This window comes from Typha latifolia, chromosome 2 (assembly GCF_019914945.1).
Source record: "Typha latifolia isolate L0001 chromosome 2, TyphaL0001v2, whole genome shotgun sequence".
In the NCBI taxonomy this organism is placed as follows: Eukaryota; Viridiplantae; Streptophyta; class Magnoliopsida; order Poales; family Typhaceae; genus Typha; species Typha latifolia.
Window position 1 is genome coordinate 533,488 of NC_133087.1, and position 23,158 is coordinate 556,645.

The following is a 23,158-nucleotide window of genomic DNA, read 5'->3' on the forward strand; positions in this document are numbered from 1 at the left end:
TCACCAATCACAGGCTCACAGCTTTCGGCCAGCCAAAGACGACCGATCGGGGGAAAAGAACAAACCCCACCCCACCCCATCGTCACCTGGTGGAAATGAATCCAACGGCCATAACACATCCGAAGTTTCTAGAAATCTTCTCTACTAAAGCTATATAAATTGCTCCGTCCCCCTACCCATTCTCCTCCTCTTATTATTAGGTTACTTCGCTTCTTTGATATTTTTCGTCTTCCTCTCCCCTTCTTCGATCCCTTCGTAGTTTTGTGATGGCCGGAAAGGGAGAGGGTCCGGCGATCGGGATCGATCTAGGAACTACCTACTCCTGCGTCGGTGTGTGGCAGCACGATCGCGTAGAGATCATCGCGAACGACCAGGGAAATCGAACGACTCCCTCCTATGTCGCGTTTACCGACACAGAGCGCCTTATCGGAGATGCGGCCAAGAACCAGGTCGCGATGAACCCGATCAACACCGTCTTTGGTGAGACTTTATAGCTCTTTGATATATTTTCGGATAGATCTGTTACATATGTTGATCTTGAGAAGTGTTCTCATGTGGATCTGAATCTTATTGTAATTATTTCTTGTTTCGGGGAGATTTTGTGTCAGATCTGGAGTTGGAAAATAGTTCGTGTTTTATGCATTTTCTTTTCTTTGGATCTGACGTTGAATTAGCCTTGATGCAGATCTGTTAGATCTTTTGTTCTTAGATGAGTGTACATCTCGGGGTTGAACGGCTTTCCTTTTCGGTGTGGCTTTCCGATGTAACTCTAGACTATTAGATTGTTTCGATTTGACGTGGCTTTTGTTGTCTTTCGTAGCTTCTGTGGTACTCTCAATATGATTAGCCGCGATTTCAAGTTTCGATGGTTTAGATGAACCTTATATTGTTGTGTGTCGGATCTGAAGCTAGAATGAGTGATGCTGTTGTTCTTTTGCTAATGTAAATTTAATATTGTGTGGTGGCGGCAGCCTGTCCTCTTTGATATGGTTATTATTGTCAATTATCATATGCTCGGTAGTATGTGATTTAGATGTTGTGCTTTATGATTATCTAGATATGCTGTTAATGTTGTTCGCAGTTCATGGCATTTTCTTCTGATGATTACCTTTTTGTAATTTTCAATACTGTTGGAAGAATTGAAAAGGAGTTGCCTCCTATCCTGTTCAGCATTTATTTCTGGTGCTTCATAGAATTGTTTATTTTTTCCGCAAGCCCTATTATTATGTGGCATTTGGTTTAGGATACTTCTTTTTGGTTAAACAAGTTCCTGACAATGAAGGAATAGATCTTATAATAATGCTTATGTATTTCTTAAATTCAAAAACATTTTCTAAGAGGTATGTGTTGTGTGCATTGTCAATATTGCCTCTGTGTATTCTAGAACATCTGCAGTCATTTGAATATGTTATTTTTGTACCTTCGTATGTAGAATTCCTTCCATTTTCCGTCTAAGTATTTATGTTTGCTATGCTGGTACTTATTTCTTTAATTGAGTTTTTTTTTTCTTGGTTTTCTTTAATGCTTCTTTAGATATAGTGGTCATAAGTTAACTCTTTTCATTATTAGTTGCTATTTAGCCTTGATCCTATATATGTTCTAACCATGGTGTCTCACTTGTCAATATTTGGTTTCAGACGCAAAACGCTTGATTGGTAGGCGGTTCACAGACAGTTCTGTACAAAGTGACATTAAGCTCTGGCCCTTCAAGGTCATCCCTGGGCCAGGAGACAAACCTATGATTGTTGTTGAATACAAAGGTGAAGAGAAGCAATTTGCAGCAGAAGAGATCTCTTCCATGGTTTTGATAAAGATGCGTGAGATTGCTGAAGCATATTTAGGATCGACCATCAAGAATGCTGTCGTCACTGTCCCAGCTTACTTCAATGACTCACAACGCCAGGCTACCAAGGATGCTGGAGTCATTGCAGGTCTTAATGTCATGCGAATCATTAACGAGCCCACTGCTGCTGCTATTGCCTATGGCCTTGACAAGAAGGCAACCAGCGTCGGTGAGAAGAATGTGCTCATCTTCGACCTTGGAGGTGGTACTTTTGATGTCTCCCTCCTCACTATTGAAGAGGGGATTTTTGAGGTCAAGGCCACCGCTGGAGACACCCATCTGGGAGGTGAGGACTTTGACAATCGTATGGTGAATCACTTTGTACAAGAATTCAAGAGAAAAAATAAGAAGGATATCAGCGGGAATCCCAGAGCTCTTAGGAGGTTAAGGACTGCTTGTGAGAGAGCGAAGAGGACCCTGTCTTCCACTGCCCAGACCACAATTGAGATTGATTCTCTTTTTGAGGGCATTGATTTCTATTCAACTGTCACTCGCGCTAGATTTGAGGAACTGAACATGGATCTCTTTAGGAAGTGCATGGAGCCAGTAGAGAAGTGCTTGAGGGATGCTAAGATGGACAAGAGCTCTGTCGATGACGTAGTTCTTGTTGGTGGATCTACCAGAATTCCCAGGGTCCAGCAGTTGCTCCAAGACTTCTTCAATGGGAAGGAGCTATGCAAGAGCATCAACCCTGATGAGGCCGTTGCCTATGGTGCTGCAGTCCAAGCTGCTATTTTGAGCGGTGAGGGCAATGAGAAAGTTCAGGACCTCCTCTTGTTGGATGTCACTCCTCTCTCCCTTGGTTTGGAGACTGCTGGAGGAGTCATGACTGTGTTGATTCCAAGAAACACGACCATCCCGACCAAGAAGGAGCAGGTATTCTCTACCTACTCAGACAACCAACCCGGTGTCCTAATCCAAGTATATGAAGGAGAAAGAACGAGAACCAGAGACAATAACTTGCTCGGCAAGTTTGAACTCTCTGGAATCCCTCCTGCACCAAGAGGTGTGCCTCAGATCACTGTGTGCTTTGACATTGACGCCAATGGTATCCTGAATGTGTCTGCGGAGGACAAGACCACTGGGCAGAAGAACAAGATCACCATCACAAACGACAAGGGAAGATTGAGCAAGGATGAGATTGAGAAGATGGTGCAGGAGGCTGAGAAATACAAGTCTGAGGATGAGGAGCACAAGAAGAAGGTTGAGTCAAAGAATGCACTGGAGAACTATGCGTACAACATGAGGAACACTATCAAGGATGATAAGATTGCATCGAAGTTGGGGGCTGAGGATAAGAAGAAGATTGATGATGCTATTGAACAGGCGATTCAGTGGCTGGACAATAACCAGTTGGCAGAAGCTGATGAGTTTGATGACAAGATGAAGGAGCTTGAGAGTCTTTGCAATCCCATCATTGCCAAGATGTATCAAGGTGCAGGTGCAGGTATGGGTGGGGACATGGAGGAAGATGGCCCTGCAGCTGGTGGTAGCAGTGGCCCCGGTCCCAAGATTGAGGAAGTCGATTAAGTCCTTTATGTTAGCCATAATTTATATGCTTAATGACTGTGTTTGGTTTATTGTACCGGATCTAGTCGGATCCTACCCTAAAATTGCTGTCGAGAATTTTTGGCCTTGGTATATAGGGCCCTTTTTTTGTCGTTTTAATTTTGGTTGAAATAATTGGTATACATTTCTCCATGTGGCTATTGTTTCATTAAGATGCAGAACTCTGATCCGCAGTTTCATGCTTGCACTATTAGCATGAAGTATTACTAATCCTTCACATGAAAGATTAGCTTGAATTTAGGTTTTGCCAGACAGATGCAGGATGGCAAAGATATAAAATTACTAAGCAATGTTGGACACAAAGGACTTCATAAACTTTAGAAATCAATTCAATGCGAAGCTGTTTCTGCTTAACCACTAGATCTAATATGTTACACATTTTCCGTTTGTCATGCCTGCTAGCTAGATCGGATTCAATAATTAGTTGCATCGTCTGATCCGATTCAACCTAGTCCACTGTAACTGACATTTTGAAGAGTTTCTTCTTCCAGGTCAACCAGCATGCTGCAGAAAGCTTCAATATCTTTTACTTCGACCTTCGCGGGGACGTCAAATGCCTCAATCGGTCAATGTTAGCACCGATGCCTCCTTCAAACAAGAGTTTCAGAATTGTCTTTTTAACATATTACTGAATTTCCTGCCACAAACATGCATCTAAATCAAAAGATAGATCCTGTATTCAGAAGAATAAAAAACACACAGCGTTCATCAATTTACATAACATGAAACCACCTCTTGGAAGGAAAGCAAGTCAAAAGTCCTTCTACATAGAGGACACATAATCTGTCATGATATCTGAACGAGATTCATCAGATATACTTGCATAAAATTCATTTTCCGGGACTTTACTTACGTAAAAATATTTATGGACCATGCAAGTCCTCCAAATCACTCTAATATCTCTTTAGGGGGACGGAGACTTTGCAGGCGCTAACGTGGCCGCGGGACTAGGAGGTCAACTTGAGGATCTACTTCTCGTCGGCTTTTCCTGGGGAGATGTTGTTCGATGTTACATTTCGCAATACTGATGCCCATCTGGTCCTTTACCGGTCCCAAAGCCTTCGCTTCCATCCCGTCTCGTTCTCGATAATATCTAGAATTCAAAGATTACAAGAAGAACTCGAACAAACTGATTAAAATGGAGTAGAAGAAGAGAAAGATCGAGTCTCAGTTACCTGATCACCGATCTACGAAGCTATAGTAATATATCCGAACTCCGTGGACTCGACTTACTTCCGACCCATGAGGAGGAGAAGATCTGGATGAGTTTCCAACCGGATTAACCACCGGCGATGGAAGCGGGAGAGAAATGGAAGGAGTATTAACAGATAAAAAAAAGGAATTGACCAAAATGATCATCGCCTATTGCTGTCCATCAAACCCAGACGGCTTATCAATTTGATCGATCGGTATTTTCTTATAAGACTTTTTTTTCCTTAATGAAATAAAAAGTATATTTTCTAAAGACTATATTATAATTGCTCGAAAAATACGTGCAAGCATCTACCTAGCAGGAGCGAAGACTTCGACATGCATCTAACATGCAAAAAAGAGGGGGGTGGATGCATTCTTATAAATTATCCACCGTTGGAGCACAACTACGAATATAATGATAAGATGACCATTTGAGATCAGTTGTTGCAACTTTAGATAGTCTTCTTGTCGCAACTCGACGCTGTCTTCGACTGGCCTAGCTAGTCAGAAGAGAGAAAAAGCTAGTATTGATCAAAACCATCTAAATAAGCTTCTTTGAGACGGCCATAACGTATAAGAAATGTTCTCCACTGAAACTATATAAACTCTTCTATCCTCTACCCTTCTCCTCCACTTAATTATTCTAAATTTTCTTCCCCTCTCTCTGATACTTCTGTGATAGCTTCTTAGCTTTGTCATGCCCCGAGAAGGAGAAGGTCCGGCGATCGGGATCGATCTTGGAACTACCTACTCCTGCGTCGCTGTGTGGCAGCACGATCGCGTAGAGATCATCGCGAACGACCATGGGAATCGGACAACTCCTTCCTATGTCGCATTTACAGACACAGAGCGCCTCATCGGAGATGCGGCCAAGAACCAAGCCGTGAGGAACCCGATCAACACCGTCTTTGGTGAGATTTCTAGCTCTTTGATCTCATCTTTTAGATTAGATTTAGTTGTTTCTTATTAATAGACTAATCATTAGGCTAATACTTTTTAATATATAAATTAGAGATATATGAGCTAATCTTACAAAATAATGAGCCACAAATTAGTCAAAACACAAATCAAAGCAAGATCATACATACGCAATCTTTTTATTTTTACAAAAAAAATTTCTGTTCATAAATTTTCGAACTAGTAACCTTCTGCCATGAGTATGACCTTCTACCCCTATCTGAGCACGCTGAACATAGATCTATTGATCTTGAAAAATGATCTCATATGGATCTAGATATTTTGACAATTATGTTTTTTATTATTTTTAGGATGATATCTATAACTGTACTTGAATTCAGTAGAGGTTTTATTTTTCTCTTGTTCTGTTATAAAAATATAAATTATGAGTAGACAGTAATTATTATTCTAGGATTAATATTAAGAATTAGAACAGGGTAGCGAAGGATTAATATTAAGAATATTGTTAATTCTATGCTGTTTATATTTGGTATGCTGCCACTTTTTTCTTTAGTTGAGTTTTTTCTTGGTTATCATTCTCAGTGCTTCAAGAATAGTGATGCTTCTCATATCATATGTTATACCTCTTTTCTTTGTACGTTGCTGTTTGATATATATTTGCTAATGGAGGTGGCTCAAAATGTATACATTTGATTTTAGACGCAAAACGCTTGATTGGTAGGCGGTTCACAGATAGTTGTGTACAAAGTGACATTAACTACTGGCCGTTCAAGGTCATCTCTGGTCGGGGAGACAGGCCTATGATTGTCGTCGAATACAAAGGTGAAGAGAAGCAATTCACAGCAGAAGAGATCTCTTCCATGGTTTTGATAAAGATGCGTGAGATTGCTGAAGCATATCTGGGATCGACCGTCAAGAATGCCGTCGTCACCGTCCCAGCTTACTTCAACGACTCGCAACGCCAGGCTACAAAGGATGCCGGATTCATTGCAGATCTAAATATCATGCGTATCATCAGCGAGCCCACAGCTGCTGCCATCGCCTATGGCCTTGACAAGAAGGGAAGCATCACTGGTGAGAAGAACGTGCTCATCTTCGACCTTGGAGGTGGTACTTTTAATGTCTCTCTGCTCACAATTGAAGAGGGGATTTTTGAGGTCAAGGCCACTGCTGGAGACACCCATCTCGGAGGCGAGGACTTCGACAACCGTATGGTGGATCACTTTCTTAAGGAATTCAAGCGAAAAAGGAAGAAGGATATCAGTGGAAATTCCAGGGCTCTCGGGAAGCTGAAGACTGCTTGTGAGAGGGCGAAGGTGATCCTGTCATCCACTGTCCAGACCACCACAATTGAGATTGATTCCCTTCTCAGTGGTGGCATTGATTTCTACTCAACTGTCACTCGTGCCAAATTTGAGGGGCTGAACATGGATCTCTTCAGGAAGTGCATGGAGATAGTCGACAAGTGTTTGAGGGATGCTAAGATGGACAAGAGCTCTGTCGATGACGTTGTTCTTGTTGGTGGATCTACTAGAATTCCCAGGGTTTAGCAGTTGCTCCAAGACTTCTTCAATGGAAAGGAGCTCTGCAAGAGCATCAACCCTGATGAGGCCGTTGCTTACGGCGCCGCTGTCCAAGCTGCCATTTTGAATGGTAGGGACTATGCGAAAGTTCAGGACGTCATCTTGTTGGATGTCGCTCCTCTCTCCCTTGGTTTGGAAACTGCTGGAGGAGTCATGACTGTGTTGGTTCCAAGAAACACAACCATCCCGACCAAGACGGAGCAGGTATTCTCTACCAACTCAGACAGTCAACCCTTCTCCCTCAACCAAGACTTTGAGGGATTAGACATTAACAACTTCCGCCTCCCCATCGAAGTCTACGACGACGAAGGAACGTTCCATGTCCTCATCCAAGTCTATGAGGGAGAAAGAACGAGAACCAGAGACAACAACTTGCTGGGCAAGTTTGAACTCTCTGGGATCCTTCCCGCAAGAAGAAGTTTGCCTCAGATCACCGTGTGCTTCGACATTGATGCCGATGGTATCTTGAATGTCTCCGCGGAGAACAACACCAATGGCCAGAAGAACAAGATCACCATCACCAATGACAAAGGAAGGCTCAGCAAGGATGAGATTGAGAAGATGGTGCAGGAGGCCAAGAAATACAAGTCTGAGGATGAGGAGCACAAGAAGAAGGTCGAGTGGAAGAACCAATTGGAGAACTACGCGTACAACATGAGGAACACCATCAAGGTGATCGAAGATGCTATCGAGCAGGCGATCCAGTGGTTGGACAACAACCAGTTGGCAGGAGCCAATGAGTTTGAAGACAAGATGAAGGAGTTGGAAAGTCTCTGCAACCCCATCATTGCCAAGACGTATCAGTGGTGCCGGTGCCGGCGCCGGTCCCAAGATCGAGGAAGTCGATTAAGTCCTTAATGGTAGTCATAATTTACATGCTTAATAACTGCTTGGGGCCCTGCCTTGTCCTTTTAATCCTTTTAATTTTGGTTCAAATACTCGTTATACATTTCTCCATCTTATTACTTATGGCTATTCTATTCCATTAACGCGCAAAACTCTGATCCTTAATCTCATGTTTCCAAAGAAGTAGAGTAAAAGCTTCGACATTATTTGCCAGGGTAATACGCCAGTGAAATATCGGAATAGTTGGCTAATTAGTTAGCGGGTTGATGTATTAGTAATCCTGTTGTCACATCAAAGAATGCTAGAATTTGGATTGTGACAGATAGATTTCTTAAAGAGGATGACAGAGATGTAAAATTACTAAGAAATGGTAGGACTTCATATACTTTTACAAATCAATTCAACGCAAATATGCTTTTGCTTAACCACACAATATAATATGATGTACATTTTCCTTTCGTCATGCCTGTTATTTAGATCGGATTCTAATAAATTCAAAAGTAAAAAATTGCGAGGCTAGTTGCATCTCTTTCTGCTCTACAATCTACATCATTGATTCAGCCTAGTAACTCTTGACAATTTGAAGAGCTTCTTCCAGGTCTCCCAGCAATGCTGCAGAATTAAAGCTTTATTATCTTTTGTTTCTTGCTTGAATGAGAACCTGAACTCTTCTCCGTTGGTAGCCACCACTAGCCACTGCTTTCAGGACCTTTGCAAGGATCTCAGATCCCTTTCGGTCAATGGAGAAATTTAAAAAAAAAGCATTGCACATCTACTTTCCAGTAAATGTCTGGTTTATTCCAGAGCACACATCTCAAGTGCTTACCGCCTCTCATTATAAGATTTCGACTCATTATAATCTGAAAATTTGCAGAGTTCAGTGAATCATTTCCAGCTGTATATATCGAAGCTCATAGGACAAAAGCATTGCTTGTTTGTCCATTCAACACTTTGAGCCTTTACATTCAGCGAAACAAATGACTGATCAACAACGCGCCCCTATCTACATTAATAATAGAAAAACAGCACAACCGAATGCGCTGCAAGGAACACAAGGCGATAATTATGGCTGAGAGAGGCAGCTGAGGGTACCATTATTTGCAAATGAACTTGGTACGAGCAAGGAAGCGTAAGGGTATAAATCTGCGTATGCTTTCTTGATGGTGTTTTCGCTCACACCGGTGGCAAGCGCAATATCTGCACCATCATCATTCAAGTAACAAAATGTTGATACCTCATATCTAAATATAATGAGAAACCAATGACGTATAGAAGCCTATAAACAACACCTTTGATAGGCTTCTTGATATTTGATAGCTGTGTCATCATGTAAATCACAGCTGCTGCCACAGACACAGGAGATCTCCTGCACAAGCATTGTAATGTTTGGAAATGAACAAGAGCAAGTTGGATTCAGATACCTACATCTTATGTACAGAGTGTGACATTGATTCCTATACTTGTTTCCCCCTTTTGAGGGAATCAAGGATGCTGATTGCATTTCGCGGTCTCTATAAATAGTTGATACTAACTTCAGAAACTTATACTGCTAATTCTAGCAAGATAAGTAATAAAGCTAGTAGTGCAAGAAAGCTCAACATCAAATATTTAATTAAGGTTTAAATCATTCTTATTTCTCTCACAGACATTTGAAAGCTTCAGACCTTCTTATCAGAATTGGATTCTACCATTCACAAAATCCTGAAGCGAATTCTAAATCAGAGTTGCTATTGAAGTTCCTGGAAAAGAGAAATTTAATGACCCTTTTGATTCCCTAAATTGAAAATTTTGTAAAATTGTTGATGGATAATAGATACTTAGTACTTCCTCTTTATTATGTAGAAACATGTGATATGAATGTAGATACGATTTGGTAATATAACAGATTGTACATTCTAACTCTCTGTTTCTTTATCTCGTTTGATCAAACAATGCTCAGATTAGGTACCAGTCCACTTATGATACTAAAGATTCTCATAAAGAAGACGAGGTTCTATAATAATAGAATCATTAGTATCATGACTCACAGTCTCGCAGATAAGAATACCCATTAGAGCATTATTATGAAAATAGATTACCTTATATCAATATCATCCAAATTCTTGATTACTTCTTGTGCAACCTTAACCGTTTCGTTCGGCAATCCAAGGCTAGAGCAAAAGCGTCTCTGTGAACAAAAAACAACATAAATCAAAAAGACTCAAACAAGTTACAAGGCCTAAACAATGGAAAGAACTAATATCTGCATTACTCGAAAGATTTCTAAATCAGAGATGATGTATAATTTGTTATGGAATCATCAGACTTACCAAGAAAACTCCAGGATTTATTATGCCGTCCTCCTTTGATTGACCCAACCTAGACAGCTCTGATTCAATGCGGCTGACATACTGACCAATTTTCTTCTTGGGAGCTCCATTGGCAACAGTACATATTTCTAGTTCAAAATAAAATACCAGGTTACATAATTTACAAACAGAATATATACACATACTCCATGATTTCAAATAATTTGTCTACCGTTCATTGTTCGTGGGGTATGCTCCAGTCGACAAGCAACAAATAAGCATGCAGCTAGAAAAGCATCTTGACTTCTTCCACAGAGAATCTTCTCCTCTTCAACTATTTTATATATCTCCTTGGCGCGATCCTTTAAAGTAAAATTCAGATGTCAGACAACTATTATCCATGCTATACTCCAGTTGCATATTCTACAAAGATAATCACGAGTTTCTAGTTTGTAGATAGAATTATGAACTATTTTTATACATACTGTCTCAAAAGTAGCCAAAGATAGCACCGACATATTATCAAGATAATAACAATCTTATTTCACGATTGATTCCGTGAAAATAAAAGGAGATACTTTGAATAAGTTTGTGCCTTGATGCTTGGGAAGAACTTATGCTCATAGATGCTCCAAGAACAAAGAAATATATAATTAGCATTCTAAGAGAAAAAAAAAAACTAATACCTTGATAGTGGTAAGGAGACACAACCTGAAACATTGGAGAAAAGGAAAAGTTACATCAGTAACTCCTAAATAATTTGCATATATAGTCAAAACAAGGAAAGATTTATAACTTACTCTGACTACAAGTAATATACAGGGAACCTCAAAAATTGTACGTACCCAAAGAAAGAGAAGGCAGACACTTTCATTGCATATAGTTTAACTTCTTTTAAAGAGAATTGGGGAGAGTTAAATCTTCATTTAGTAATATAATTAAGGGTTAAATATATTTTATCTTCCACTTTATCTCCTATATTTTAAAAAATCTCAAATTAGTTTTTATACTCATGATTAAAATAAAATTATTAATTTTTCTGTTAAATTTAACTAGATAAAACTAAAATGACTAAAATGTCTCTATGTTTGTTAGAGAAACATGCATAATTTGAGAGAATACAACTATATTACTAAATAACTATGTTACTAGATTAAATTTAATAGAAAAATTAGTATTCTTATTTTTAATTATAAGTATAAGAACTGCTTTGATATTTTTTAAAATAAAGTAAAATAAATTTAGACATAAGTACATGAAGTAAAATACATTTAACACTATAATATACAAATAAATTTAACTCTAAAGAAACACTCTAAAACCCTAACATATGAATCATAATACGCAGTAGAGACTAGAATCCTCTCTTAAAAAAATGTCGGGTTGTTATAATCTCAATATATCCAGCAAAGCTGAAACCATTATTTATCTCACTAGTTGGATCTCGAAATATTATAGAGAGAGAGAGAGAGAGAGAGAGAGAGAGAGAGAGAGAGAGAGAGAGAGAGAGAGAGACCCGAAACTGAAGGAGACTAACTATATACTTTGGCGTCGTAAGATGTACCTATCGCTCATGGCGGAGATGGCATCGAAAGCTCGAACAAGCGCTCTTTTGGGATCAACGAAGCGTTCCCTCTTCAAATTTACCGACCTGGGGAGGGAGGAGGTGCGGCCACCGCCAGAAGAAGTCGAGATGACGATGGTTTCGAGGGAGCCGTCGTCAAGGAGTGGGTTAACTCGGCCGCCGACGCGGTTGGGGTCGTTGCAGCGCGAATCGTCGGCGAATTGGCGCCACTCCGGCGTCTCGTCGACCATGCGCGCCTCCAGTACGAGGCCGCACTCCGTGCAGATGCAGTCGCCGGTCGTGCGGTCGAACACCGTCACGGTGCTCGCCCGGCAGTCCAAACAATAAGATATTTCATCCCCCATATCCTTCTCTCTTCTTGATTTGATTGCAAAGAAGAAAGAAGTTGATAAGAATGCATGCAAGAAAAGAGCTGCGGCTTCCTCTTTTATAGGGGAGGGGGGCCATCAGTTCGTTACGGAGTCAATCAGTCTAGTCCAGTCAAAGTCGGATTCGGATCATAAAAACGAACTGGATTCGGAATTGGAATAAAGTGGGCGGGGAGAGTATATTTGCTCGGGCGTTCGCATAAAAGTTCGTCTCGGGAGCGCAAAACAAAAGATCTCAACAAAGATAGAGGACTCCCGAGGTTCGATCACCACCGGGGGGGTGGAATGAAAGGGTCATCGGGCTTCGATCGGGAGCGGCACATCGCCTTCCTGGAGATGATGCTGGAGGAGCTACCGGAGGAGTACGCGACCCAGGAGATCAACCGCCTCACCCTCGCCTACTTCGCTGTCTCCGGCCTCGCCATCCTCCGCGCCCTAGATCGGGTACCTTTTCTTGGATCCGCCCAATTACTACCTCCAAATCACCCCTAATTCTTAGTTCCTCCATCGATCCAAAAAAAAAACTCTCAGATCTACTCCTAATAATTATTCGACGATCGTTTTCTTTTTTTCTTTATTTTTGTTCTTTAGGTTGACAAGGATCAAATTGCCAGATGGGTTTTATCCTTCCAATCTCATCCAAGAGACAATTTTGACTTGGATAATGGTAATTCTTTGAATCCTTCCCGACGCGTTTGTTTGTTCTCTCTAGATTATAACACATAATGTGAATAATTAAGTAACTCTGTCTCAGGGCAATTTTTTGGTTTCTCTGGTTCTAGGACTTCTCAATTCTTTAGCCATAATAGTGAGGTATTCCGCTGCTTATTTGTTTTATTTTGTTGTTTAATTTTATATATTCGATGTTAGATATTTACTTTTGAGAGTTTGTTATTATCTTATTTCTGCAGATTTCAAGTCACAATGTTAGTAATTTAGCAAGTACCTATTCCGCTCTCGCCATTTTGAAGATGGTTGGATACGATTTGTCTGATATCGATTCTGAGGCACTTTTGATCTCAATGAGAAAGCTTCAACAATCGGATGGAAGGTATACATGCCGTCTCTGATTGAATTTAAGTATATCTCTTTAAGTGTAGAGACAGACATGTAGCTAGTTTGACATATTTCTGCATACAATTCATTGTTTCTTCGTCAATTGAAGGGCATCACGACTGTTAAGATTATTCGACTTTGAGCAGAAAAAAAAAAACCTGTTTTGACAAGATAGTGGAGTATACCACTATCTCATCTACTAGGCCAGTGGGCTCTATTTTGCTATACTTTGCCTTCTGTGAATATACCACTAGAAAAAGATCCTTTATTTTGAATGCAGTTGCATGTGGATTGTGGACCTCTTCTTATATGTGCAGGTAGGAATACTCTAGCAATTAGGAAGTATACATATGTTTGCAACTGATAAATTGGCATGCCTGCTTTATGTAATCATTGTGATCAATAAAGATGTTTCCAATTACTTTTACATCTGTGGTTGGATATCTGTGTTATGTAGAGATGACAAATGCCAAACCACTTGCATATCTTCTGCACCGAGATATTTATGTCAAGTTGATGATCTAAATAGATAGCATTATTTCTTGGATTCCATTTGAATTTTGAAGAAACTACTTTTTTTACATATTTCCTGACAGCTTTATGCCAATATGTTTTGGGGCAGAAAGGGACCTCCGCTTTGTGTATTGTGCTGGTGAGAATTTTGCATGTTCCTCTCTTCCATTTTGCTAGTTATGTTCAGTTATATCGTTAAATTTGTTTTTCAGCTGCCATCTCTTTCATGCTAAATAACTGGACTGGAATGGACAAAGAAAAGGCCAAAGAATATATACTTAAATGCCAAGTAAGTGGGTCAAGAAGCTCTGGATGCCTCTTTTTCTAAGATGACCACTGTACTCTTGAATTCCCTAGCAAATCCTAATGTTTCTATATATTTTCTACAGTCATATGATGGTGGCTTTGGCCTAGTACCAGGTGCTGAATCTCATGGTAAGCTGATTCTCTATTGCTGATATTGCTATGTCCTTTTCGCATCCTTAGTTTTCAGCTAAAAGTAGTTACTGTATTTGCAGAATGTATTTACATTCGTATCTGAGTCACATTCCGTTAAATCTCTATATCTTCTATGTAATGTTCATTTCTCTCTTTGCTGTGTGTATATGTCATGAATACTAGGATATGTATAGAGTACTATGGGAGCTTGTATCTCTAGACTGGTTTGTTCATCTTCACTGGTTCATAATGTTCTCGTAGACAAGTCTTCTCAGAATTCCCTTGTCTGTATATCATTTAGCGTTATGACTTATCATGTCTACTTATTCAGCATTTCTTCACTGAGGGCCGAACTTCTATCATCGTCTTAGTGACACAGGTGGAGCGGCTTACTGTGCAGTTGCAGCTCTCCAGCTGATGGGCTTTTTGGAAAGTGATATTTCATCTATATCAGCAGTGTCCTCCCCCGTTGACGTGCCACTGCTTATAGAATGGAGCTTGCAGGTACATTTTGTTTAAAGCATTCACTTAGCAGATGATACGGTGTCCCCTTATGAGAAAAACCCTCAGGCACAGTGTGCACTTACGTAACAGAGTTGGATATCAACTTGTGGCAGCAATTTAGAACCTTAAGTATATTTTTGCAATCCAGTGCAGGCATATTTCAAAGTCAGCTAAGGCTTGTAATGACCACTACAGTTAGTTACTTTTGTTTTTCTTCACGGAGCACTTCTTAGCATGTCAAGAAATTTTTTTTAAATTAAAAGAATAAAAGAAAGAGTAAATTATTTTCCAATGTTACCTACAAGAACATACTTTAAATTATTTTGATGACAAGGCGAAAGCAGATGCAGTTATCTAAGAGCGTATAGCCTAATTTCATTCTTTGCTGCTATAGAGACAAGCGACTGATGGTGGATTTCAAGGCAGAGCCAACAAGCCCAGCGATACATGTTATGCATTTTGGTATGTACAGGTAGTTCTTTTTGCAGGCACCAGCAGCATATGTTCTCAAAGGGGAAAATAAAAGAAAATTGACAATATTTCTTATTCGTTTCTCTGGTCATTCTGTTTCATGCAGGGTTGGTGGTGTCCTCAAGATATTAGGTGCCCACAAGTTCTTAGACAGTGATGCTATACGTAATTTCCTGCTATCTTGCCAATCACCGGTACTGCTGTTTTTCCTTCTCCCATCAATAGCTACATTTATGTTGAATTCCTTGCTTGTATTCTTACTTGTTCTTTTCCTCTTGTTGTCTGCATCAGTATGGTGGCTTCACAAAGTTTCCCAACGACCGCATACCTGATATTTACCATTCTTATTATGGATTTGCTGCTCTGAGCTTGTTGGATGAGCAAGGACTCGACCCACTATGTGTTGAACTGGGAATCACCATATCAGATCGTGGAGATTGAGCAACTCTCATTTGTCTTTCTTGCTTTCAAGTGATCTAAATTATGAGCATTGCAGACAAAGAATCAGTAACCTGATGCAGATATTTGCTGGAGATAAGACTGTGCAGATATTTGCTGGGGATAAGACTGCACGGCGATAAGGTATTTACATTGAAGACTGGAAAGAGTTGGAGTTCAGGCCTTAAATGTTTATGTGTCTCAGTGGATTGCTGCAATGGCTTATTTTATTCAATATGTGTTGTACCAATAAGTAAATTATTCTCTCCCAAGAAACCAGTTCAGGTTCATCCGTTACAGTTTTGTGGACACTAAGGCAGAACTTAGAAATAGGAGATGATGTACATAATAAAACTTAAGGTGTAACCCTCGTGAATTTGGTTAGCGATGTCTTTACTCAACTTTTGTATTGGGATATTCTTTAACGTCTAAATGGGGGTCATCTTTTACCACAAGCATTGCCGTTAATTAAATTCATTTCTCTGGATATCATACTAACAGCATGTATAAATATCATGCGATATGGTCCAGAACAACACCAAGGCAAATCACACATATAAACACTTCAGCATACAGATCATGAAAGGCTTACCACCATAATAGAGATATATGATCTATTGTCACAATCAGTTCTAAAGAGGTTGGAAAGATTATGAATAATGGATATTATGTTCATCGCCTGCCATACCATTCTGCTCTCATGGTGAAAATAGCAACTTAAAATACACAAAAGAATATAAAAGTTTCTCTCATCTAATGTAGATGCTCTCCATATGAAAGAGAGTAGCTTTGGAAAACAAAAACAAAAAATAATTCTATCTGCCAAGTCGCTGTAAATGGTAGTTGATGATCTTGCTGGATTTTTAGGTTTTCTGATCTGCAAAAACAACAATATAGTCTCTCTCTCTCAAATTTTTTTTTTAAAAAAAGGACCAATATGTTCATAAACATAATACGAACAGTTCAGAAGACTTAAATAAACCCTCAAATCATGCAGAGGCAACCATTGAAGGGACTTAATTATTCCTTTTCAACACAACCGTATTTATTGGATTTAGTTAGTTAGCCGTCTAATGAATCCAAGTACCTTCACCTTAATCACTTCAATTACAACTATCATGGGAACCAACAAACAACAATCGTGACATAGATCTATATAAATTAATGCATTTAGTATCATTAATATTGAATAAATTCTCATCAGATCTGACTAAAATTATAAAATTTTGACACAAGCATTAGTTAAGTTTAATCAAATCTACTAAAATTATAATCCTAAATGATGGATTTCAGAAAAAAAAAAAAACTAGAGTTCCAATCTAGGTTCTTAGGTTTGACTTGCGGATAACCAATTTGATCATATCGGATCCTTAGTGGATCCGATCGATGCCACGTCACATCAGGGCTTAGTAAGTTCACCAGAAAATTTTCTTTGGCCTTTCTTCCACTCGTATAATATTAGTTAAATGTATCCATCCTTATCGTGCGCTCCTACTCCAGCAGCGAAGCGTAAGTTAGTAATGCATTTAAAATTAGTTGTTGATCCGCTCAACTAAAACTTAAATGCTATGTGCTATGCTGCTTATTGTGAGCCAACTACTACTACCTCCTCGCTGAGCTCCCTCCCCTCTCTCCTTTTAAAACCCTAGACTAGATTTAGCTTAGATCTATGACCTTGATCCCGTTCTGATATCAATTCTCGAGATTGCAATGGCGGGATTCCTCTCTACCCTCAAGCGGGTCTATCTCTCCGTCTACAACTGGACCGTGTTCGTCGGATGGTAGTCGTCTTCTTGCTCTCAGATCCGGTGATACCGTTCCTAATTCCTACTGATCTGTTTGATTTGGTGCAGGTTCCAGGTTCTATACTTTGCTCTCAAAACTTTGAGCGAATCCGGGCACACGGCGGTGTACGATGCCGTGGAGAAGCCTCTGCAGCTTGCGCAGACCGCGGCAGTGTTGGAGGTGCTGAAGAATTTGATTGTCCCCCCTCTTTTACTTTATTATTTTTTTAAAAAGAATTTTAGATGTATCTTGGTTGATTTTTTTTGTTTTTTGTTTTTATGGGTGTGCAGATCCTTCATGGCCTTGTAGGTGAGGAATCGTTTGCTTTCTTATCCATTGATTTGCTTCATTTTTAGTGGTTGTGAGTCAGTATTGGATTGTATCGGATAGGACTGGTTAGGTCACCGGTATCAGCGACTTTGCCTCAAATTGGATCAAGGTTGTTTGTTACTTGGGGCATCCTGTGGAGTTTCCCTGAGGTACTACTGAGTTGTTTTCTAATCCTTATTTTCTTTTCCGGTTTAACCAATGATGCTTAATTTATTAAAGGGTGCAATTTTTTAACAGATCAGGACACATATCCTTGTTAGCTCCTTGGTTATCAGCTGGTCTCTTACTGAGGTGCGGATTAATAAAATTTGATTACGCTATAGTTATCGTTAGCATGTTTGATGAATTGGAAAATTTGTCTTTGAGCAGTGAAATAATCATTACTTTGCCAACATGGTCTTATTTTTCTAACAATCCTGACAGATTGACATGCATTCCTATTGGCAGTTTAATGTCTAATTTTTGGATGCATATAGTTCTGACGGCTTCTGTGATAAATTAGTTAAAATGGGAAGATGCAACTTACAATATTGTACTATCAAAATATATTTATGTTAGGTAGCGAGTTATGTGCATCAGTGCATCTAACAATGAGAGGTACTGAGTTATATTCTTTGATCATTGGTGGAGTTTAATTTTGCATGTCAAATTAATTATGTTAATGGTGGGAGGACTTGAGATGCATAATTTGATTGCTAATGAACCTTAATTTGCCGTAACTTGTCATATACTGAAGGTTATTAATTTTTTTCGGTACACTTGCTAATTACTAGCTCATTTAATGAATCGACCGTAGAGCTCATAGAAAAGATTATTCTCAACTGCCAGGTTATATTTTTTTGACAAAAAACTGCCAGGTTGTATTAAGAGGGACTTAAAACTAATAGCTTGTTTGGAACAATTTGATAGATGTTTAACCCCCATAAATTCAGGAACAACAGGAATCTGATCTAGTAGAATTTTTTCGAGTTCACCTTCCAATTTCTTTTCCCCTATCAATGCTAGCAAATTCACCTATGAAATTGAATGCACGTTTCCTTGTCCTACTTGTTTTGAAGCTGATAACCACCAACCTGTTATTGGCCGGTCAATCTAGCTAATCAAAGAGGTGGTGGTCATTTCTTGTAGAATCTAGATAATTTATCTGCATAACTGGGGAAATTGGCTCTCTGTATATACTTTTTAATTAATTTATGCTATAGGTTTTCATCTGCATAGTGAGAGATTGAATAATAATCACAAGCATCATTTGCTCTTTGCAGATTATAAGGTACTCTTTCTTTGGTATGAAAGAGGCTCTTGGCTTTGCACCTTCCTGGCTCTTGTGGCTTAGGTAAGTACAACTCCATAGTGTAGTAACTATTGTGGTACTTGTATTTCCTGCCAAATTAGTTAATTTCATTCACATTGAAATGAATACCTTGCAGATACAGCACTTTCCTGTTATTGTATCCAACTGGCATCACCAGCGAAATTGGCCTGATATACCTTGGCTTGCCCTACATTAAGGTACTAGCATATTTGCGATGATAGATGGACCTCAAATTAGATGTTTGATATGACAGTTCTGTAAAATTGAAGAATTCCTGCCAATACTTTAATTGATCCTATTTGTGAATATGGCAGGCATCTGATAAATACTGCATTAGGATGCCAAACAAGTGGAACTTCTCCTTCGATTACTTCTACACATCAATCCTTGTACTTGGTATCTATGCCCCAGGTACATCTACTTACATTTTCTCCTTGCATCTAGTGATTATTTTGGAACTAGCAGGTTTTGCTCAGGGGCTGATTGCATCCTTTGCTGCAGGTAGCCCCCACATGTACACCTATATGCTTGGTCAGAGAAAGAAGGCTCTCGCAAAGTCAAAGACAGCATAACCTCTCTCATTAAAAAAAAGGTAGAAAAGGCAAAAACAACATAAATTATGAGACCATCTGTTTTTGCTGCTTATCTTGCTGCTTTGCCGAATTTTCTTCTAGTACAGCCTATCTGAAGTCAGAAGCAATGGTAAAATAGAGCTGTAAAAATTAAAGCTTGGTTTCTTTCTATTCTCTGTTGGCTATGGTTTATCTGATGGTGTTTAGTTACTTTTTTTAAGCCAAGGCTTGTGTAGTTGTTGGAATAGCTAAGTTTGATTATTTGAATGTGCTCCATACTGATAATCCTAATTTGTTAAAAACTGAAAGCTTGTTTCTCGTTGCTCCATTAGTCCGTTGTAACAAATCTGGTTCAACAAGCTAAATGTTATGACCATGCCTTCTGTGTATGTGCAATAACATCTCTCGTGGTTAACAGATACAATTCTTACACCAAGTCTACCAGCCAAAATACTATGTGATGACCAATAATATTAGTCTCAGGTATCCCTGATATTTGACTCAGAGGGTATAACAATCACTGGCCTCTCATCTACGATGTGAGAATAACACAGTTCAGGCCTTAAATACCATTTGCTTCGCTTTAAGTAACTAGCAGGAAATCTTCCACCAATTTTATGAGTCGGGGAAATGTCAAACAAACGTTTTATTTCATCTATATATCAGATACAGATATCTGAGCATAGTCTAACAAAAACGAGAAAACTTCATAGAATACAGACTGAACTCTATTAACACTAAAACATACAGAAAAAGAACTGCACGGTCCCTCAAACGCACACAGCTGAATCATCAACCAAGATGATCACCTCAATCAACCTCCTCAATCTTCGGTCCTGCGCCACCGGCGCTGCCGCCGTGGCCATCCTCATCCATCCCACCGGCACCACCCTGATACATCTTCGCAATGATGGGATTGCATAGGCTCTCCAACTCCTTCATCTTGTCCTCGAACTCGTCCACCTCAGCCAGCTGATTCCCGTCGAGCCACTCGATAGCCTGCTCGATCGCGTCCTCAATCTTCTTCTTATCCGCCGGCGCCAGCTTCGCTCCGATCTTCTCATCCTTTAAAGTGTTCCTCATGTTATAGGCGTAGTTCTCCAATGCGTTCTTCGCCTCCACCTTCTTCCGGTGCTCCTCGTCCTCCGACTTATATTTCTCCGCGTCCTGCACCATCTTCTCGATCTCCTCCTTGCTCAGCCTCCCCTTGTCATTAGTAATGGTGATCTTGTTCTTTTGCCCGGTGGTCTTATCCTCTGCGGAGACGTTTAAGATCCCATTAGCGTCGATATCGAAGCAGACATTGATCTGGGGCACTCCTCTGGGAGCAGGAGGGATGCCACTGAGCTCAAACTTGCCCAACAAGTTGTTATCCTTCGTCTTCGTCCTCTCGCCTTCATAGACCTGGATGAGAACACCAGGTTGGTTGTCGGAATAAGTAGAGAAGACCTGCTCCTTCTTGGTTGGGATGGTTGTGTTCCGAGGAATCAAAACAGTCATGACGCCGCCAGCGGTCTCTAAACCAAGGGAGAGAGGCGTGACATCCAACAAGAGAAGGTCTTGGACTTTCTGGTTGCCTTCGCCACTCAAAATGGCGGCTTGGACGGCGGCGCCGTAGGCGACGGCCTCGTCGGGGTTGATGCTCTTACAGAGCTCCTTGCCATTGAAGAGGTCTTGGAGCAATTGCTGCACCTTTGGAATTCTAGTAGATCCACCAACGAGTACGACATCGTGGATGCTGCTCTTGTCCATCTTGGCATCCTTCAAACACTTCTCCACCGGCTCCATACACTTCCTGAACAAATCCATGTTGAGCTCCTCGAATCTGGCACGGGTTATGGTGGAGTAGAAATCGATCCCCTCGTAGAGAGAATCGATCTCAATGGTGGTCTGGGCAGTGGAAGAGAGAGTCCTCTTTGCCCTCTCACACGCAGTCCTTAGTCTTCTCAGAGCTCTTGGGTTGCCAGTGATGTCCTTCTTGTTCTTGCGTTTGAATTCTTGAACGAAATGGTTCACCATCCTGTTGTCGAAGTCCTCTCCGCCTAGATGGGTATCGCCAGCCGTCGCTTTCACTTCAAAGATACCTTCTTCAATAGTCAGAATAGAGACATCGAAGGTTCCCCCGCCAAGGTCGAAAATTAGCACATTCTTCTCCCCGGAGCTGCTCGCCTTCTTGTCGAGGCCGTAGGCGATGGCGGCCGCCGTGGGCTCGTTAATGATCCGCATGACATTGAGTCCGGCGATGACGCCGGCGTCCTTGGTGGCCTGGCGCTGCGAGTCGTTGAAATAGGCCGGGACGGTGACGACGGCGTTCTTGATAGCGCGGCCGAGGAAGGCCTCGGCAATCTCTCGCATCTTGGAGAGGACCATGGAAGATATCTCCTCGGGGGAGAATTGCTTCTCCTCGCCTTTGGACTGGACGACGATCATCGGCTTGTCGCCGGGACCGGCGATGATCTTGAACGGCCACAGTTTCATGTCGTTCTGGACGGAGGGGTCGCTGAATCGCCTTCCGATCAAACGCTTAGCATCTGCAATAGCAAGAAAATGAGTTTAATTAGTAATGATTCAAGCAAGACATTAGGGTTAATCGAAGAAGAATTTATATCTCCCAAATTAGAGTAATAGAATGTAATAATCTGGTGGTAATCTAGAGGCAAAATTAAAATAAGATAATTGCTAATATAATTTTAATCCATAAAAATCAGCACCATAGTTACATTACACCGACCTACATATAATTAAAACCAGTAAAATCATCATTACGACTCGCAACTCCCAGATCAGAGAGGTAGATTAACCTCATCTTGAAGGCCTCAAGAGAAAATTCGAGCGCAATGCTTAACAGCAACATAGAGGTGAAGAGGACATACGAGAACTTACCAAAAACGGTGTTGGTGGGATTCATGGCGACCTGGTTCTTCGCGGCATCTCCGATAAGCCGCTCCGTATCAGTGAACGCGACATAGGAAGGAGTCGTACGATTCCCCTGGTCGTTCGCGATGATCTCCACGCGATCGTGCTGCCACACACCGACGCACGAGTACGTCGTCCCGAGATCGATCCCGATCGCCGGACCTTCGCCTTTCCCCGCCATGGATTGTTTCGTAGATCACGAAGCTTGAATCGAAACAGAGACGGAAATTTAGTGAACTCTTATAAGATCTTTTTGGTTAACGAGACTTTCTTGGAGTTTGGAGGAGGAGGAGGAGGAGGTGGTGGGATTTTATAGGAGAGCTTTTTAATTCCGGAAGGTTCTGACGATAGATTTGAGCCGTCGGATCGGGCGCAGATGTGCGCGGGAGAATTCTACAGGAAGGTGATGGATTGTTCGACCACCCCCTCGACTTCTCCAGAAATTTTTATTGGTGCCACCTAAGCCTCACTGGCTTGTTTAGGAGGAAAGAATTACGAGTCTAGTGAAAGCATCTCAGCCCTCAATTTGATTGATCTGATCTTGTGATATGTGTCAATTTCAGTTGTTTTTTTTTTTTAAAATTATTTTTAAGACAGAAGATGTGGCCAACTTAAATTAGAACACTTCA

General features: G+C 40.6%; 4 protein-coding genes and 1 pseudogene across 4 annotated transcripts; 3 read left to right on the top strand and 2 right to left on the bottom strand.

Annotated features, from left to right (window-relative positions):
* Nucleotides 1-166: 166 nt before the first annotated feature.
* LOC140781016 (heat shock cognate 70 kDa protein 2-like) lies at nucleotides 167-3,544 on the top strand. The gene is made up of 2 exons (XM_073126766.1): nucleotides 167-480; nucleotides 1,638-3,544. Exons 1-2 carry the CDS (start codon nucleotides 267-269, stop codon nucleotides 3,371-3,373), a joined length of 1,950 nt encoding a protein of 649 aa, XP_072982867.1. The 5' UTR covers nucleotides 167-266; the 3' UTR covers nucleotides 3,374-3,544.
* Nucleotides 3,545-5,303: 1,759 nt separating this feature from the next.
* On the top strand, nucleotides 5,304-8,121 carry LOC140781017 (heat shock cognate 70 kDa protein 2-like; annotated as a pseudogene).
* A 654-nt stretch (nucleotides 8,122-8,775) lies between these two features.
* LOC140781331 (transcription initiation factor IIB-like) lies at nucleotides 8,776-12,170 on the bottom strand. Its single transcript, XM_073127270.1, has 8 exons — nucleotides 11,806-12,170; nucleotides 10,928-10,952; nucleotides 10,474-10,603; nucleotides 10,263-10,390; nucleotides 10,032-10,120; nucleotides 9,243-9,319; nucleotides 9,046-9,150; nucleotides 8,776-8,813 (listed from the first exon to the last, which is right to left on the bottom strand). Exons 1-8 carry the CDS (start codon nucleotides 12,168-12,170, stop codon nucleotides 8,776-8,778), a joined length of 957 nt encoding a protein of 318 aa, XP_072983371.1.
* Nucleotides 12,171-12,388: 218 nt separating this feature from the next.
* On the top strand, nucleotides 12,389-19,941 carry LOC140781332 (geranylgeranyl transferase type-1 subunit beta-like). The gene is made up of 20 exons (XM_073127272.1): nucleotides 12,389-12,638; nucleotides 12,786-12,861; nucleotides 12,949-13,007; nucleotides 13,106-13,245; nucleotides 13,847-13,902; nucleotides 13,976-14,052; nucleotides 14,153-14,198; nucleotides 14,581-14,705; nucleotides 15,100-15,167; nucleotides 15,283-15,370; nucleotides 15,468-15,614; nucleotides 17,280-17,395; nucleotides 17,468-17,579; nucleotides 17,690-17,708; nucleotides 17,790-17,878; nucleotides 17,967-18,020; nucleotides 18,992-19,062; nucleotides 19,157-19,238; nucleotides 19,356-19,452; nucleotides 19,543-19,941. The coding sequence occupies exons 1-20, from the start codon at nucleotides 12,480-12,482 to the stop codon at nucleotides 19,611-19,613; spliced, it is 1,752 nt and encodes a 583-aa protein (XP_072983373.1). The 5' UTR covers nucleotides 12,389-12,479; the 3' UTR covers nucleotides 19,614-19,941.
* Nucleotides 19,942-20,244: 303 nt separating this feature from the next.
* Nucleotides 20,245-22,967, bottom strand: LOC140781832 (heat shock 70 kDa protein 4-like). Its single transcript, XM_073128080.1, has 2 exons — nucleotides 22,497-22,967; nucleotides 20,245-22,144 (listed from the first exon to the last, which is right to left on the bottom strand). The coding sequence occupies exons 1-2, from the start codon at nucleotides 22,708-22,710 to the stop codon at nucleotides 20,424-20,426; spliced, it is 1,935 nt and encodes a 644-aa protein (XP_072984181.1). The 5' UTR covers nucleotides 22,711-22,967; the 3' UTR covers nucleotides 20,245-20,423.
* Between the last annotated feature and the right edge of the window lie 191 nt (nucleotides 22,968-23,158).